The sequence below is a fragment of the Meriones unguiculatus genome, chromosome 2, assembly GCF_030254825.1.
Source record: "Meriones unguiculatus strain TT.TT164.6M chromosome 2, Bangor_MerUng_6.1, whole genome shotgun sequence".
Classification (NCBI taxonomy): Eukaryota; Metazoa; Chordata; class Mammalia; order Rodentia; family Muridae; genus Meriones; species Meriones unguiculatus.
In genome coordinates, this window is record NC_083350.1 from 152,582,913 (window position 1) to 152,602,227 (window position 19,315).

Genomic DNA, 19,315 nt, shown 5'->3' on the forward strand with positions numbered 1-19,315 from the left:
TCACAGCACGGAAAAGGATATGCTAGTCAATTCTGCAGCTTACCCGAAGCAGTATGATTTGCACAGAGTCGACCAACAAAAGCATCAACTTTTCAACTTCATTATCTTGGCCATCCAGTTAGTTGTGTGTAGCTGAGTGTTAGATTTCCAGCGGAGTCATCGTGGCCACGTGTAGGACCTAATTGCTCTCAGCAGGCCTGAGAAATGAGTTGAAATGTGCAGACTGTAGAAACTCCATAGGCAACCGGCGTTGCCTCTCCGATCAGTGTGTGCCTGTTTACAGCACTATCTACCCTTCTCTCTCCAAATGTCACTGAGCCCTTTAGATGTTTATATTCACCATGAGAAGCCAGTCATCAAGATAAAAGAAATTTGTGCATTATAAATGCAATATCACTGTTTTCAACTTGACTGTTTTATATTATTTTTGTGTGACCAAGTGTTCCCCAAACTACCCCGACTTTACAAGAGAGATGTGACTATGTTCTTTTCATTCGTGGGCTATTAAAAATATGTTGTATTCTAAAGACCCACAAAAATATCAAAGACATTCTGTAGTTTATACACCGTGTTGCAAAGTGTTTACTGTACTATTTCAAAGCTTCTAAATAAATATAAAATATATATTATATTATATAATTTTCCTAAGATGTGGTAAAAATTAGTTGGTTTTTAAATGGATTCATACAGCCCTCATCATACAATAAAACAGAAGGCAATTCAGGGTCCCTAAGATTAACTGAGAAACACCATCAATAGTTTGTCCTAATTTTCATACCTTTCTCAACCCTGTATTTTTCTTTCTTTAAAAGAAAGTAAAGTTCTAAGCTGCAAAACTTTGTCAAGAACTCATTGTGAATTTTCAATGCCAAAGATGTAGCTGTTAATATTGTCAGGCGGAGCACAGAAGATGTAGTTTCAAAACATCGAGCAGTCTACATGATTCCGATTCTATTTCCATGGCTTTGAATTTAGCATCACTTAAAGCTTTTATAAAGAAACTATAAATTCATCTGTATTTGTTGTTAGTTAAAAATCTGGGTGTCTGTACATTTCGTGGTGTAAAATATGTAACTGAAGATTACTATTTTAAGACCTTCTCATCATATAATTCATAGAATCTTATTTTACATAGTTTTACATAGTTCTGTGACTCTTAAGTAAACATGAATAAAATCTATAACTCTATATAAATATATAGAGGTATATAAATATAATTATCAGAGCTGGTACATATTAACAATAAAGTATTTAAAAAATCTCTAAATTTAAAAAGTCAAATAAATTTGGAGATAGAAATATGATACATTACTGTTACAGTATTATATGTAAAATTTTATAGCTTAAATGTAGTCAGTGTTTTATTAATGATAATATTCTTCCTTGGTCAGTCTTGAAAAATTAATTTTGTCTTTTACTTTCTTGTCAACAAGGTTAATTATTAAATTCAGAAAGACGTATTTTCCTTTAGTTCACATTTTTTTCTACTGTTGTCTGTCGCTTGTTGAAACAGGGGAGGGATAAAAATTAGAGAATGTGAGAGATTCATCAAGGCATATCATGGACTAAATTTAACTGCCCTCTAAAAAGATTCCAGAATGATATAATGATTTACCAAGCCCAAATTATAGGCTCATTTTGAAATGCTAACCTTTATTTTGATGTGGTTATATGCTCACTGCAAATATGAGCTAAACAACACTAAAGAATAGAATAACATTTAACCCTTTACAAATGAGATCCATTTAATATCATATGAGTTAAAATGGACTTTTAATTAAGATTTATCATTAAAATGCATACATGTAGTCATTGGCGCTTTCCGTATTAAAGTTATACCCAGTGTCATCCTTTTGATGCTATTGAATTATATAATCATATATTATAATATCAATTAGCTTATAGCAACATAATATAAACAGAATTCTGTCTCTGGAAGGCCTGTTGAAAAATAAATGAAATGTCCATGTGTGATTCAAAAGCACATACACTTACTGGGTGCCGTAGCAATCTTTTCTTCGATGTTTGGCATACTACATCATAAACTAAGAAAATAGTATATATAATTTAACTTAAAAAGTTTGTTTTTTCTAATTGCTTTTCAATCAAGAAAAAAATTGTTGAATCACTTCGTATTAATTAAATCCATTCTTGCTTCAATTTAAAAGCATGGGTTAAGATCTACATTCATCTTTTCATGCTCACTTAACATTACAATATTTGTACTAATTCATTCGACTTAAAATGTTTTTTAAAACATTTCATGTCATATGCAGTATACCTTCTACATGATTTTCTAACATATAGTTGTGTGTTAGCTATTTTTATATATGATAGCAACTTTCTAGAGTAATTTGTATTGTAGTTTTTAATTGTACCATCATTCTACCAAAACATACATAATTTGAGAAAGCAAATTATTAAACACACAATGTTAAATGCTAGTATCATTTATCAATTACTGCATGCATGATAAACTAGAAGCTACAGCAGAGGTACAATTTCAGTGAATTGGCTAAAATATTATGTTTCAATGACAAAGACTAAAGGAACAATGAGACAAGAAAGTAATGAAATACTATAGGTAGATTCATCAACTGCATCAAGAAGAGTTAGTGTAGACTTTACATTTAAGCTGATCATATTAATATCCAGTCTGCTATTATTGTGACATGTTCAAAGAAAACAATAGTATTAGACAGTGTTTCATCCATAAAATACTTCCAACGAAAAATGGAATTTATTCCTTATTTAGTCTCATTAGTTTTAGAGCAGTAAAACTCAAAAATTTTCCTGTGGAAAGAGTGTTGTACGGTTTCAATGGTATGTCAAATGACAATTTTTAGGAATATTTCACCCACATATAAAATTATAATTTTATTCTGTGAGCATAATTTTTTTTTAAATCGCCATAAATCAAGTATATAAATATTGCATCATAATCAATTTAAAGATAAGACAATGTCAATAACATAAATGTGTCTCCCTTTTAGGAAATACATATATTTAATTTCAGGAAAATACCTAACACAATGCCTTTACCAAGCATTGTGGATTAGAAATTATATAGTATATAAAAATTTATTATTAATTCTTTTTTTTATTTTTTAGTTGTGCTATAATTTGTCCTCACATTCTTTGAAATGTTGGAGTTCTTTTGATTTTCCATGAAGGGAAGAAATATTCTCTGCAGTTCTGGACATATAGGCTGTCAGAAGTAGGCTTTCTAGAATCTTGTGAAGTTGTGTGTGGGGTTCAGTTGATCAAATTGAACGTGGTGAATGTTTACCAAGATAGATAAGGCATTTACGATACTGAAAGACATTGACGTTGTGTTTAGTTTCCCCTTATATCTATGTGAGGCACAAATACCCATAGAACTCACCAATACTTTAATATTGGTATAGTCAATGATTTTGCTGGAATCTTGTTTTTTTCCACTGCACCTTTTTTGTGTTCTTAATCATTCCTTAAGTCTAATTTTGTAGTGGTAAAGCCTTTGCATTAATATCCTTTTTATGTTCTCTTTTTAACAAGGAAAACCAGAATATTGCTAAATTCAATATTTTTTACATCCTAAAGTAGTAAAGTTATTTTGTATATTGTTAGTACTTCAAGAAATATCCCTCTGAGAAGTCGGACAAAACCCTTACACAGTAATCTTTAAAACTGTTCAGTAGAGAATTTTTCTGCAAACACGTGGCTTAGGTTTTAGATCTTAGCATTCTGTCAGAATGCTGGTAGCTGTGTGCCGCCAGAGTATAGCAGGCAATAATATGACTTTGATTCTAATACATTTAGTGTGCATGCATGTGTTTCTAATCACTGTTATTTTTTAAGTATTTGTAAAATTAGAAAAAAATTATTTCTTGAAAACTCGTCAGATGCTTAGTTTGAAGTTTTTCCTCTCCAGATGTTTTTGAGGAGTGTGAAAAGACTGCACTCTTGATGCAGAAAATATTTTCACATGCAACTTAAAAATTTCTGGAAGATAGAACTCGCATTTCCCAAACATCCATATGTCCTTGAGCTGAATGTAACCAGGGAGCTTCAGTTCTACGGACATGTCTGAGACAATTATCTGTGAGTGAAAACAGGGTATTATAACAGATGAGTTTCAGTCTTAATTCCAGTGTTGTTACTGTGAATGCTATAACCATACATAAGTAATATGTGTGTAAATGTAATATATTATTTTATACTGCTGTATACATACAAAATAAATAAAACTAGGATACATATCACACCATCTTTCCATGCATGGATCTTCCACTGACGTCATGGGAGCTTTGAATAAAACCATCGGCAAAATGTGATCTTATGTATAAAAATGTGTGATGCTGACTTAGTAATTTTAGTCTTAATATCACAGGTCTAAGGGACATCTGTTCAAAGTTATGTATCTCTTGAAACAGCATATGGCTGACTTTGAAGAGATTTGTCGTATTTACAGATTGAGTGTACGCATTCAATTCTACATGAATCTCAGGATTACCCCAACAAATCGTAAAAGTAACATTTTTTTTCTAATTAGTGCTGGATGGATTATTTTAACTTAAAAGGTCTGAAATAATATCAAGGATTCACAAAGATTAACATATAAATTATACATAAAATGAGTGCCTTTAGGCAATAAAGAACACTATTTAAAATGAGAAACACCAATCACTTCATGGTCCAAATTCATGGAAACACAATAAAAATTCATATCTGTATAATTTTCAGAGAAGAAAGTATGAATGGAAAGTAGAGGTACGTTTTATATAATGTTAGAATAATCTGAATTAGTTCAATAAAAACTTAGTTCTCATGAAGCCAAAGTAAAAAATGTGCTTCTGCTTCTCATGTGCAATTTGTATAACCAATTTTCATTAATTCAACCTCACACACTCAACATAAGAGCTTCATTTATAAGGCAGCAAGTTAAAGGGCTAGGCATTTTTTTTTTCTTTGAACTTCTTTACTACAGAAAGAATGAATTGGAGATGTCATCAGTAATAATTATGGATGGCCTATGTCTTTCTTACCCCTATTGTCATTCTTTTTGAAGACCATATCAGCAATTTTTCCACTAAACAAAGAAAATAATTTTAGAGGTCAAAAATTCTATTTACTGACCAAGTTTTTGGCCATCACAGATCATAAGGATTTATTATTATATTTTTCTTCACAGAAATTCTAAGTTTCTTAAGAAACCAAATAAATTATGAAAAAATGTATAGTGGTAAAATGATAAAAAAGGTAATCAAAATAATCAGTTGATCCTGAGATTAATTTAGAATAAATAATAACAGGAAAATATATAAGGCAAAATAATAACAGCAAGAAAATATAGCTACAATACAATGTGTACCAAAGCACATCATTCATAGAGAAGACACGAGTTCACTTTAAAATTTTTCAGACGTATGAGCAAAACAGGGTACAGGGTACAATAACTTTGCTATGGAACATTCCCCCAAAAGTTTGCAACACATTGAACCATGTGATCTCTATTTCAAATCTAAAATGTTTCGTACATTAGAAAGTGAGCAAAAATATTTTGAAAAGTTGTTTCACTTCTGATAGTCTCTCTACTCTGTACAATATGGATAAGTATTATTAATTACAGAACTTTTACTGAGAATTAAGTGAGCTCCTTTATAGAAAATTCAGAGCAGAGTGCTAAACTAAAGGTAGGTTGTTATTATTAGCATCAGTTTTTATTATTTTTAAAATTTTATCACCGTCACTGATTTCATACACTGTAGAACACAAATCTACAAATGAAAAACATCCCTGCCTACTGGGGAGTTTTAGCTAAGAGAGAATAATTTCAATACTTAAAGGTGAGTCTACACTCCTTTGTATGTTCACTCATCAGCTCTGTCTCTCTGTGTGAAGAATGCAGATAAGGAAACAAACTCACCACTAACTGAGGTCTGGTCAACCTTCAGCATCCTCATCAACTTTGACATATTAATTTGTTTTTCCATCAAACAAGATTAATAATTTTTTATTTTTACTATATCTTTCTTTTTAATTTAATTTTATTTTTAAATATTAGTTACAGTTTATTATCTTTGTATCCCAGCTGTAGCCCTCTCCCTCATTCCTTCCCAATCCTACCCTCCCTCTGTCATCTCCTCCCTGCTCCTTTCCAAGTCCAAAGGAGGAGCAGCCTTACTAGGCCACAGAGGTTGACCTATTAATTTATTCCTACAACTGAAAAATAGAAATCTGAAAGGCTTATCAAAGGGATAAGCCTTTGATATTATTAGCCTTTACCAATATTTATTGGGAATACTGATCGTTTGATGGAATTTTTCCTACATAATGATTATCATTTTTTGCACGTCTTCTACTCACTCTGAAAATTACTTAAGGCAGTCTTCAGTATCTGCTTGATGCAATTGGACTGTTTAATAGTTCTAATTGAAGGCCTCTGCCTGGTAAGAGCCTGCTTCCTTAGTGTTATCCTTTGATGTTTAAAACATTGCTAGAATTAACTTATTCCTTTGAATTTAGTAAATTCCTTTATATTTTCCAGTTAAAAGAATACAACCCACACTAATCAGTAGTCAAATTACAAAAGAACATTTCCATTTTAAATGGATTTATTAATTTATGTAGAAATTTAAGTAAGACCATCATGCGGATGATGATAATATGTGATATTTTTCCCTTCATTTTCCTTTGATGGTTATTCTAAAATTCTTCAACCAGTCTTTCTGGAAACAAAGGACACTGGATTAACACTGCAGTCACGTTATGTGAATGGGAATCCCAATTCTTTTCCTTGGCTTTTTGAAATGTTTCTCTGTAGCATGAGAGATGGGAAGAAAAAAACAAAACAAAAACAAAAAAACTAAAAAGCAGACAGAGGTGTTCATGTGGAGGATTACAAAAGCCAGAAAGTAAGTTTTATTCTAAAATGAGTGAAATTTCTTTTCTTTTTAGAGATTGATTTTCATTTTATTTAATTAGTAGGAATGTGCGTTTTGTGTGACTGTATGTCATGTATTTTCGACTGCCTGAGTAGACCAGAAGAGGTTTCTGAATCCCATGGAGCTGTAGTACAGGCAGTTGTAATTTTTCCTGTGGTGGTGGTAAACAAATTTAAATAGCAAGCAATCTTAACCTCTGAGCCATCTTTCCAGCCCACTGAAAGATTTCTTGTCCTTATTTTTTAAATACAATTAATAATGAAATAATAAATAATCAAAATTTCTCCAATCCTTTCATTCCTCTTAAAAGTGTGTGATTTGTGATGGAGGTTTTTTCTTTTTTTTTTTTTTCTTTTTTTTTTTTTTTTTTTTTTTTAGTAAGCACAAAGCAAGTCTTTAGAACACCAAACAAGTTACCCAAGTATTCAATATCTTTTTATTAGCACTAAGCAGCTTTGGGGTTTTCAACACCATATAATAATTCTAAGACTGTTAATTTATTTTGATATGATTAGAAATCTATCACTTATAAACAGGTTTACAAGGACCATAGGAATATAGTAAATATTACAACATACCAAGTAACTTTAAATTAGAAAAGTGTGTGTGTGTGTGTGAGAGAGAGAGAGAGAGAGAGAGAGGAATTGAAAACTGTAAAGTTAATGAAAATGCATATTAATTCTGTGATTTTAGTTTAAATCTAACAAAAATATGTGGTACGCCTAAATAAAACATTTATAAACAGGAATTTTATTGGGTTTGAAAATGTAATAATATTAAATGACCTGCTCAGAATGTTTTTGCAGATTTTTCAAGTTGTTACCACTGTTTGACATGGGTCTGCAAACTCACAGAGGCGTATACAGGGTTGAAGGTGCAGTATGGTCGTCAGACACTTGTCTGTCATGAGGAATGCTCATGGACAAATGTCCAACACCTCAATGAAAAAGTCTGCAAACATCACTCACTTCGAAGATGCCACACTGATTCTGAATTACAGTGTTCCTAAAATTTTAACAAATAGAATGATGGAAAACTGTGTGACACTGACATCTGACCATTTAGATACATGAAACACTTTGTAGTTCTTCATGGAGTCATTTGGTGGTGTCAAAACTTACACTATGGCCTCAAGGTACTGCTTCTAGGATGGAAGTGAGTTTCCAGATATAAACAATGTTGTGATGTCAATAGGGACATTGGAGCGTTTTAAAATTTAGGTCTCAGCGAAGAGATTTAATATAATATATAATCTTCTGTTGTATGTAACAATTTTAGTGCATTTGTGAGTAGTGTGTGCACGTTGGTGTTTTAGAACACGTGTAGAAAGAAGTTAGAGGTAACATAGGATGATTTCCTCACTCTGCAATTAAGTTCTCTCACTGAATGACAAGCTCACCCGTGCCCCCCTTCAGTTCTGTCTTTCTCCCTTTACCTCCTACTACTAGTGCTGCAGCTAAGGGCCAATGTGTTGTGTTGGCTTACTTTCATGGTTACTGGGGATTCAAATTCATGTCCCTGGGCCTGTTCCACAAGCACTTTACCCATTCATTCACTTTCTCATTGAATGAAAGAAACAATTTCCAACAAAGCTCCAGTAGAAGAGTCTATCTCAGTGTCACATGCTATAATAATGATGGAAACAAACACTGATAATAACTATTCACCATTCAATTTTTCTTTCATAAGATAAAAACACTGGCCTATTTTAAGGTGATTGTGACCTTAAAGCTAGGGTAACAATGTAACATAGTATTATTTCAGGCCAAACTAATGAAAATAGAGAAAAAGGAAGGAATGTAAAGACCTTTAAGAAGATCAGTGGATCCTAGTGACTCACTGATAGCCATTTGCCTGACAATGGGTGGGAAGAATAAAAATGAGCTTTTGTTATTCTTATGGAAATCAGACTTCCTTTAAAGGACAGAGTGAAAAGAAAATGTGTCTAGGGGAATGTAATCTTGTTTATAAAAATGAGTTCCAGTTTTCTTTTTTTCATTTAAATTTTACTGTGCTAGCTACTCAAGATCAGAAAGGCAAAATATATGAGCAATGCAAGATAAGTTTATACTTTTTTCCTGGGAGCAAATGATAGTAATTAGCTTACATTCTGATAATTCTTTCTATTATACTTGCTGATTATTATTTAAATTTTTATTTGCGTTAACACCTTTTCATTAATTATATTGCTTGGAAATGGCTTTGGATGTGTCATAAGTCAAATTTAAATATTTTTAACTTTTTAGTATCTGGATAATTTGTCAAGCATATGTAGAAGAAAGCATGCTTGAAGAAAAAGACATAGTCAATTTCTCTGTCATCTTTTGTGATATACACATAACACCACATAACTAATATTTTAAAAGTTAGTGCAAATAAAAGATATAACAGTTGTGAAACTTATTTCTCTTTTCTTTTAATCTGAGTTCAAATATTTTTTCATTAAATATTTTAAGAGTATCAGTTATTCATATTTTTGAATCTAAGTTCACCTCTCCTTTGGTAGCACTTAGTAGAAGTTGATACCATTTTTGTGTGTTTTCTTTGTGAGTTCTTCTCAAAAACATTATTTAGCACAGAACATTATTTAGCACAAAAACATTATTTTAGCTTTGTTGCTGTTATCCATGTCCTAATATTATGAACAAAAAGACAAGATAAATGTTGGTCAACTTATCAAAGAATCTGACCATAACTTTCACAGCTAATCAAGCTCATTGACTTCCCTCTGAATTCTCAACCTGTTTCAAGCTAGTTTTCTATTCTGTGTCTGTTTCTCATTGAAACATCAAGAGCAACTGTATTTGATCATACACAAATAAGTTACAGTATCAACACTTGTTTTAAGTGTTTCTATTTTGTTTCTCAACCAGAAGCTCAACTGTGAGAATAAATTTTCCATATTGGGTATTCAGGGTTATGTTAAAATGAAATATTCTCAGGAACATTTTTATTCCTCTTAACGGCACATGTTATGGATATTGAATAAGTAAATCGAGAGTTAAATAAACAAGAGTGCCTCTTCCCCGGGGAAACCATACTGAACAACTGCTGTGTCACCAAGAATAGGTCTGAGAATCTGGCTTAAGAAAAAAACCTCACGATTTTAATTAATGCACCCTAGCAACTGAGATTGTTGGGTGGCAATATTGATGATGTCAGCTCATTTCAGATAGGGAATTAATAGACCTAAGTTCAGAGACCACTAATATCCAACTTCATGAACGAATGAGTTTTATTGGACTCATTTACAGGAATATGGGTGAGGAGTTACTTAACAGGAACAGAAATGACTCAGTTTCATCACCACAGCCCATCTCAGCATGGGTGGTAGCTCAAAAAAGATGGAAACCGGGAGTGTACTGTACATCCTGAAGAAAGCTCAGAAAGTGGGAAAGAGTCCTCAGTTGACTCAGTTGGTCTTAATACCTACTATGTCTTTCCATTGATCTCTGTTTCTTCCAGGCTTTTGGGGGGCTGGAGGGGTTGGGTCTCTACTTATTCCAGAATGGCTCTCAGCAGTGTCTGCTGCTAATGCAATCTTCAGAAAAGGGGGATTCTTGGAATTTTTTTTCAGTTCAGGGAACTTCCTGAAGCATTTTGAGTTGTTTACTACCTGGGCTTAAGAAGTTTCCTTACAAGATGAAGTGTTTCACCATCCCTTAACAGTAGCTGAAAACTACTTCCTGATGCTGTGACCTTTTAATACAGCTTCTCCAGTTGCGGTGTCCTCCACCCATAAAATTGCTTTATAACTGTAATTTTTTCCACTGTTGTGGATTATAATGGAAATGTCTGATATGTGATCTGTGTAGGTCACAACCCACAGGTTGAGAACCTGTGCCTTAGAACACACTGTTATTTTATTTTCTTGTAAATATGCTGTGTCTCAATGAGCTTCCCTCTAAGATAGAAGGTTTTAATATTGGAGATAACCTTTTTGTAAGAGTGCTTAGCATAGTTCACTTGATTTAGTGAAATACACAGAGAAACTTTAGAAGGGATGGAAAGGGTACTTGAAACTCCTAATCATTCACATTATTAGTTAGTACAGAAGCCCTTCTCTCAGGTTATGGAAGCAGATAACATATATACCTGATGTTGGATAGACAGATGAGAAAAAGAGAAAGATGTCAGTCACATACTCTGATAACATCTGGGTGGACACAAAACAGCACACAGAGTGTCACTGTGGTTGAATTCAGGAACAAAATGACATTGTCTTCCTTAAACTCAGATGATCAAGACATTGGCTTTCAATTGCATTTCTGAACAAGATGAAAGGATTATGCCAAGCCCTTTCTGATAGAAACTAAACAATTCAAAGCAAACAAATAAAACCTTTTTGGCTAGGTTCTAGTTACCGAGAGAAGGTAAACTACGGCACAGTACTGTTGGAAGCCCCCTTAACCATGCCAGGTTTGAAGGCTCTTGACTCTAATACCATACTAAGATCTTGAAAACCTTGACATGATTTTATAATTTGAAGATGAGCAGAAATTTCTAGAAGCAGCAATGTCACACTGGGATGAAAAGGTGCATGCCAAGAGAAAGTAGGAGACATTGAAACACAGTCTTCAAAAATATGCATTTTATAGGTATTCTCTGGCATTGACAACAAGGAAAACTGAAAGACATGTGTGTCATTGGCATAGAAAACAGAAATACAGAAAACATAGATTTATAGTACTGCAGAACTCTAACTAGCAAAGAAGGATTCACCTCCCACTCCAAAAGTTAAGTTAATATTCTCTAAGAAAGTCATACTTTATCCCATCTAAACTGTCTAGCATCTTGTGGGACTTTAAATTTAATTGATTCTCTTTTCAAGAGCTCAACATTGTTGATTCAAAGGAGATGGCTCAGTTTACAAGTGCTTGTGACACAAACATGAGGACCTACGTTTGATCCCCAGCACTAAGATGAAAGTGTTGGTGCACACCTGTAATCCAAACACTATGGAAGAAATGAACTATCCTCAGGGCTTACTTTACAGCCAGCCTAGCTGAATTTAGTTATAGATTCGGTTACAGACTGTCTCAATAAGTAAGGTAGAAAGGAACAGAAGGCAAACCATGCAGACTGAAAGTTCCTACATTCACACATGTGCACTTCGAGCTGAACACATCTGTCAGCACACAGCCATACTACATTGTTTATTTTGAGACTCAGTCACATAATAGGAAAATTTACTTGTTTGAGCAGTTGGAGAAATGTTGTCCACAGTGTATCTTGTCTGCAACATTACTTAAGAGTGATTTATCCAGAGATAGATTGACATTTATAGACATGTAGGGCTATGGATGGCCTTGGGTTTGGAATTCTGCTACCTGTCCTGGTTTTATTTCTGTCACAGTGGTAAATTGTTCTGATAAAACACAAATAAGGGGGGAAAGGGGTGATTTGGCTTATACAATCCATCAGTGAGAGAAATCAGGGCAAGAACTCAAACCAGAACAAGACAAAAGCATGGAGGAATTCAGCTTGCACATAACACACTTGGCTTGGATAGCTTCCTTATATAATCCAGGAATGCCTGTTTAGGGATGGTGTCTCCCACAGTGAGTATTGACATTTTATGTCAATAGCAATCAGTAAGACAGTCTCCACAGACGTGCCCATGGTCCAATCTGATATAGGCAATCCCTTAGTTGAGATTCTCTTCCTGTCTAACACTATGTCAAGTTGATAGTTAATGGTAACTAGGATAAAATCTTGTATAGTCAGAAGAACCATTTGAATCTGATGGCATAAGGACAGAGCCAATAGACTGGCCTGAACAACTAGTCCTCAAGCTTTCTGAGAACCAGAGCTGCCTGTCTCTCCATTCACTCCAGGTGCTTAACTCTCCATTCTTAGAAGGGAGAGTTTGAGAAGGGTCAAAGGTTGTTTTCTGAAGTAGAATGTTTTCATAAATCATGTTTTCTGAAGGGTTCTTAACTCTTTTGTAAACATATGGAAGGATCTCTTTATTGTCAGGTTCTAAAAGCTCATGCTATCATATAGTTTGAAATATATATCTATTTTAATTTAAAACATATATCTATTTTAATTTATGCTGAAGGAATTTGGTAAATACATTGGACTATCAAATAAGCTTTTCAGATTTTGGAAGTTTTCTTGAATTGTTATTTCATTATCTTTGCTTGCTCCCCTTCAGTACAGATACTATTTAGAGATTGAACTTTCTTTACTAATTGCTATTTGAAAAAAAAAAAAAAACAAACCTATGTTAAAAGTCTACTTTCTAGGGTAACAAAGTCTACTTTTTAGGATTGACTCACTTTATTATGTGTTTATATTCTAATCTTTTGTTGCAATTTTTATTTTCTGATATATTTATAGGCTAACCTCCATTGGACTTAAACATTTATTGTTATGTTTATTATGTTAATTCCAAGAAATTTTCTTTTATATTTTTCAATACATTTATTTAAACTCTTTTTCTATATTTAATCTCTTTTCATAGTCACCTGAAGGTATGAATGACAGAAACCTTAATGAGTAGTGTCTCCTTCTTGGAATTATAATAAAAATGTTAGATAAATAGAGTTAACACATGATACAGATTTTTTTCTGGCACATAAAATTTTGAGCATAATTCCAATAAGAAAGAAAAGATATGTATAACTCATCTATTTTACAACAAAATTTGAACTGAATATATGGATGGGAGACACCTCAATGAACAGTGTCTCTTTTTTAAAATCATGGTAAAAAATGTTACATAAAGTAAAGTAACACAATGGTACAGATTTTCTTGGCTTATCTAAGATTTTGGACTTGGCTATCTTTACAATAAAATTTGATTGGTAAACTGTTGGCAGGAAGTGTTTATCGAGTATGTAGGTATTATAGAATCATTTAGCTGAATAATTTAATCAGAGAATTCATGTTACTTTGTTTACGTATATTTTCCTTAAGTAAGTTAGATGTTCTGAAATTTTTTTTTCAGATTTTCTGCCTAAAGGCATAATCTTGGGTACTCTGAAATTAACTTTCAGAGTACAAAATGTTGTACTCTGAAAGTTAATTGGGAAAAGAAATCTGGGGACTTTTCTTCTATGACGATCAGACATTAAACTCTGCCTGCTGTCTTCCAATCTAAGCACTGTCTGTTTAACCTCCAAAAGGAGGTTTTTTTTCCAACTAGTACGCACAGTTGCTCACATACCTGTGCAGGTACATGAGGGCATCTGTGAGGCCTAATGACTTTCTAATGGCATTTTTGATCCTGCTTATGATTGAATTTCATTCTCATTCTTCAGCTAATTTGCTGGATCAACTTCTGAGCCTTTGGAATTTTCTGTGGAATCAATCTTGTATTTTCTTCTCACTCTTTTTGTCACTAAGAATTAAATGTTACAAATATGATGTCAGGAACATCCAGTTATGCTTTAAAGTTCCCCAAACGTAAGAGGTGGTTCCTCACCTTTCTCTTTTATTGCTCCTGATGGGTTGATATTTTTAATAGGAAAATTTGCCTCTTGTTTTCTTAACCCGAAGCTTGAAAATGAACTCTCTGCCTAGCAAAACCTTGTAAAATTCATGGTAGACCATCAGGAGATAATCATAACTCCTGTTGCTTTGAGCCCTTAGTTGTAAATCCCTGTTAATATAGGTTTATTATGTCAGTGATTTTATTAGAAAATGATAACATGTTTGAGATAGAATTACATTTTGAATTATTAGTTAAAATGTAAAAATAAACAATGCATTATCTTCATTACATATCAACAATTCAATTAAAACCATTCCAAATATAATTCATTTACTTAAATGTCATTTTTAGTATAATTTATTTATTTATTTTTTTGTTTTCTTTTGCAAAAACTTTATCCTTTGCCCGGTATGTGTGATGTACATTGCTGTTCGTTATGTCTAGAACTAGTGATTATTTACTGAACTTTTTTTAAGGTTACATTTCCATATGATAATTCAGTTTTTAAAAATAGCAAAGAATAGTATATTTTTCTCTTACTATATTGCTTTATCGGCTATATTGTCTTGATTTGATTAGGACCTGAATTAGTGCCTAAATAGTAACAGGAAACTAGAGAGCTTCAGCACTGGAGGTCAATTTAATTACACTGTGCATGACAGAAACTAGGCCATGTGGGTATTGCCTTTGCCACCAGCAATTGACACCTGCGTGTTAATGAGCTGGTAATTAAGAATTGGCACATACAGATACAGTTTACTGTTTGGGACTGTGATAACCATATGCTGCTCAAGTTCTCTGCTAAGTACTCTGCTAGGTTTAGAATCACACAATTATGTTTGTGAGGTTTCCTAAATGCTAATTTACCCCTCAAAGGATAAAAACATTTTTTTAAAATTATGTCACTTTCTCATCATTTTAAACGTAAAGAAACTTTCTGAATTTAAGAAGTTTAATTTAAAGAGCGATATGTTAGAAAAAATACAGATGAAGGGTTGTTCAAAAACTGTAAGTTCCTTTAGTTCAAAAACCTTTGTAGGACTTCCATTTTCAAAGGTCAATCACATTTTCTTAGAGACTAAAAATAACATTGAATGAACATACACAGGAAGGGAGAAAGCTTCTGTTATTCAAGGCTTTCTCTTGAATGGAGGTAGAGTATAACAACCACCTACAAGAAATCACAGTGGGAGGAGGCAGGGGCCATCCCTGTGACCTCAGAGTAGAACAGCATCTATGGATTCCCCTTTGAGAAGCTCCTTGTATACTGTCTCTTTGTTTCTTGTGCTCTTTGTTTCTTGCAGAAATGCTGTGGATGCAGCTGCGTGGAGATGCTCACTTGCCTAAAGATGGAGGCAAGCAAACAACCACATGACTGAGCGCAGAAGCCAGTTCTCAACTTGAGCTTTCAGAGAAGACTGAGCCCCAGACAACGTCGCGGCAGCAAATCTGACAGACTTCAGCCAGGCACTCACTGAGCTGCAGTAATTCCAAACTACACAAACTGTGAGATAAACATGGGAGGATTATGCTGCTGTCTTCTTGAGAGTCTTCTTTAGCAACAATAGATAGCTAATACAATAGATAACTGAGAAATTCATTGTCTGTTACAGTAATATGAGCATTGGCTCTTCTGATGTGGTGTGGCTATTTTTCCAAACAACATATATAATGTGCACTTGCTAGTTCTTTGCTTTGCTCTTCAATTTTCACTTCTACTTTACTCCTCATCACTTCTCTCATACACAACACACACGTAAAATCCCCATCATTTTCTGAATTAATATATTAGCTTCAAAAATAAAATGTTCTCATCAAATGAAATATGCATTAACTTTGGTGACTTTCAGTTGTGGGAATTACTTCTAATTTTCTTCTTTGAAAGCGTTTGCTTTTTTATAAGACCCTCTGTAGGACATATAGCCTTTTATATGCAGATTGGTATAATTACACTTTGAAATATCTTCAAATTCCCTGTAGCTTAAACTGAGAACATGAAAGGCCAAATGCTATATCGAACTGAAGGATATAAAAGTGAGTGTACATCAATCCAAAATGAGATATAGAAATGAACAGCTCTACACAGCACTGCCCGTTTCTGACAGATTATTGAAGAATCTTAAACTCCAGAGACTGATTTCCCTAGAAGGAGAATCCTGCCCAGGAATGGCCTCATCCATTCATATTTGTTATTCTTTTAGAACCAAAGCGTGACTGCCTCTGAAGCGAAACAGGAAACCTAGTGTAACAAAAGCTTTACCTTCTTTTCAGAACAATCCATCATAAAACAGAGTGTTATAAGACAAGAGTAATCTACCCAATATGTCATGCCAGAGATGATAGACATCACGTTTCATGAAGTCAATAGAATATTCACATGGCAAGAGTGAATATTTCCAGATCCCAGCAACAAACGAGGGGTTTTCTTCCACATGGAAACATGTTCCCTGGGCCAGTACAGATACATCCAGAATATTTAAAGGTAAAGGGACAGAGAAATACCTTAGCAATTTAGAGCACTTACTGCTATTGTGGGGGACTTCAATTCTGTTCCCAGTGGACACGTGGAGGGTTACAACTTTCCAAAATTCAAAGACCAAGAAACCACATACTTACTTCTAGCATCCCTAGTCACCAGGTACTCACACAGTGCACACACATATACGCAAGCAAAACATATTTACACAAAAATTCAAATAAAATGTCATCTTTAAGAAGAGTATTTAAAGTACCTTCACTCTTTATTGAGCAAAAGAAGCTCAATATGGCTGTAAAGTCAAAAAGTTGCCGTCAACACTTAACTTACTAAGAACAGATTCCATGAAACTGGCTTCATCTGAAGAGTATGTGCTGTTAACTTTTAATATTCTGTAATTATCCTGACCGCCTTCAGTAAAGTGGATCTCATAATTAGTCTTTTAAAATTAGCTATACATAAGAAAATCTCTTTTCTTTTTTATGTAAATGACAAGCCTTCTTATAAAACTCTATCTTATATAAATGAATGAAAAAAAAAGCACCTTAACTGGTTAACAAAAGAAAAATTTGATTTTGAGGCAACATGTCCTAAATTCTGGTGTCTCCAGAATTCAGAGATACTCAGTATCTTTGATTTCGAAGATAGAGGGTAAATATTCTAAATTAAAAAAAAATACTTAGAAACCAATGACAATTCCCAGAGAACTAAGATGGTAATGGGCTGTGATAGTTATGTTTTCAATCTAGGCCAGGGAGTTTTCCCATTTTGGTATCTTGCAAAAACTTCCGCTTATTAATCTTCAAAATATGTGTGGAAGAAAACGATGATAATTCAAGTTGTATTTGAAAAAAACGTAATCGTCAATTTGCTCTGAAACTGTCATTTTGGCAACACGGCATTCTAAGATGCCAAATATTTCAGAGATGAACTAATAAATACGTGCACACAGGGCTTAGAACCACGCTTGGCAACTAAACGAACAAGTAGGAAATAGGCAGCCCAGAACGATTCCAGCAGTCCTGAAGCTTGTACTGAATGAAAAACATGTGTCCTTCCGAGACTTAGATAAGTCACTTCATTTAAATTTAATCCTACATAGAATTCTTTGGGGGGATGATATCCAACAAAACACTCTACACTAAATAGGAGGAGAATGATTTTAAATTCTATGACTGGAATATCCCATGAATTAATTTAGGAACCTTATTGAATGGACATTCTGGGTAGAAGTGAAAACAGGAAACGAAACCAACAAAACAAAATAACAGAACAACAACACCAAGGTAAGAAAAAGGGAAAGAAATCCTCCAAACAAGAAATCCTACAAGTTTCCTAATAACCCAATAAAATGTAGAAATCATTTCTTCTAATTCTTCGGATAAGTGTTATAATTGATGGTATTTTGTTAAAATATGATAGAAGCACAAATATCTGCAGTGGGTCTTTATGCGACTCCATAGTAAAGCAAAAAACAAACAAAGCAGGTTGGAATGGTCTTTAAAACAAACTATAAATCATTATGAAGAAAGCTAGTGCTGTCTGAGCGGACCTTCTGGGGCAAACATTGTTCTCTATTTCTCATCACTTACATGAAAGAGAACTCATTCACACATTAACAAATGACAAGCTGAGACACGTAAGCTTATTTCTTAATGATAAGCCTGGTGAACATTGGAGCTTGGAAGTGACCTAAATCTGTGTGTAGCTATTGTCTTTTTTTTTTTTTTTTTCAGCTTAAAGATGAAGATAAAATGGAGCACTTCACCAAGTAATTTTTTTCATTAGAATGGTCCAAAATAGAGGTTCTGAATTTTAAAAAGAAATTATTTCAGAGGCATAAATCCCCTACACCATAACTGTAGAGATGGGTGATTTATTCAGAACTTGTGTTACAACTAATAGGAATGATGAGAAGAGTTTAAGGATAAATTAAATTATAAGCCTTTATTATATCCATGACAGAAACTCTTTCTATATTGAGTGCTTATGTTATACAGTATAAAAATAGCATAGAAAATTATGTACCTATTTTTTGTAGCTGATAGTATAGTCAATAGTTTTTTCCCTAAATTGACATATTTTCTTTTTTTAATTAAAAATTTTTATATTAATTGCAGTTTATTTCCTTTGTATCTCAGCTGTAGCTCCCCCATTCCCTCCCAATTCCACTCTCTCTTCTTCATCTCCTCCCTGCACCTCTCTAAGGATAGGGGAGGTCCTCCTCCCCTTCCATCTGATCCTAGCTTACCAGGTCTCACCAGGACTGGTTGCAATGTCCTTTGTGGCCTAGCAAGACTGCTCCTCCCTTGGGGGAGGGGGTGTCAAAAAGCCAGCCACTGAGTTCATGTCAGAGACAGTCCCTGTTCTCCTTACTAGGAAACCCACTTGGATAATGAGCTGCCATGGGCTACTTCTGTGCAGGGGTTCTAAGTTATCTCCATGCATGGTCCTTGGTTGGAGAATCAGTCT

General features: G+C 33.7%; 1 protein-coding gene across 2 annotated transcripts in view; it reads left to right on the top strand.

The window, feature by feature from the left end:
• The window catches only part of Pcdh10 (protocadherin 10), a 61,601-nt gene extending 43,016 nt beyond the window's left edge, over positions 1-18,585 (top strand). Inside the window, exon 5 of one of the 2 annotated variants that reach the window (XM_060378279.1) lies at positions 15,672-18,585. In XM_060378279.1, the coding sequence (XP_060234262.1) occupies positions 15,672-15,742 (71 nt within the window). In that variant the 3' untranslated portion in view covers positions 15,743-18,585. Of the gene's footprint in view, positions 1-6; positions 9,330-15,671 lie in introns of those variants that run through there. The other variant, XM_060378282.1, reaches the window with a different exon arrangement.
• The last annotated feature ends 730 nt before the right edge of the window (positions 18,586-19,315 follow it).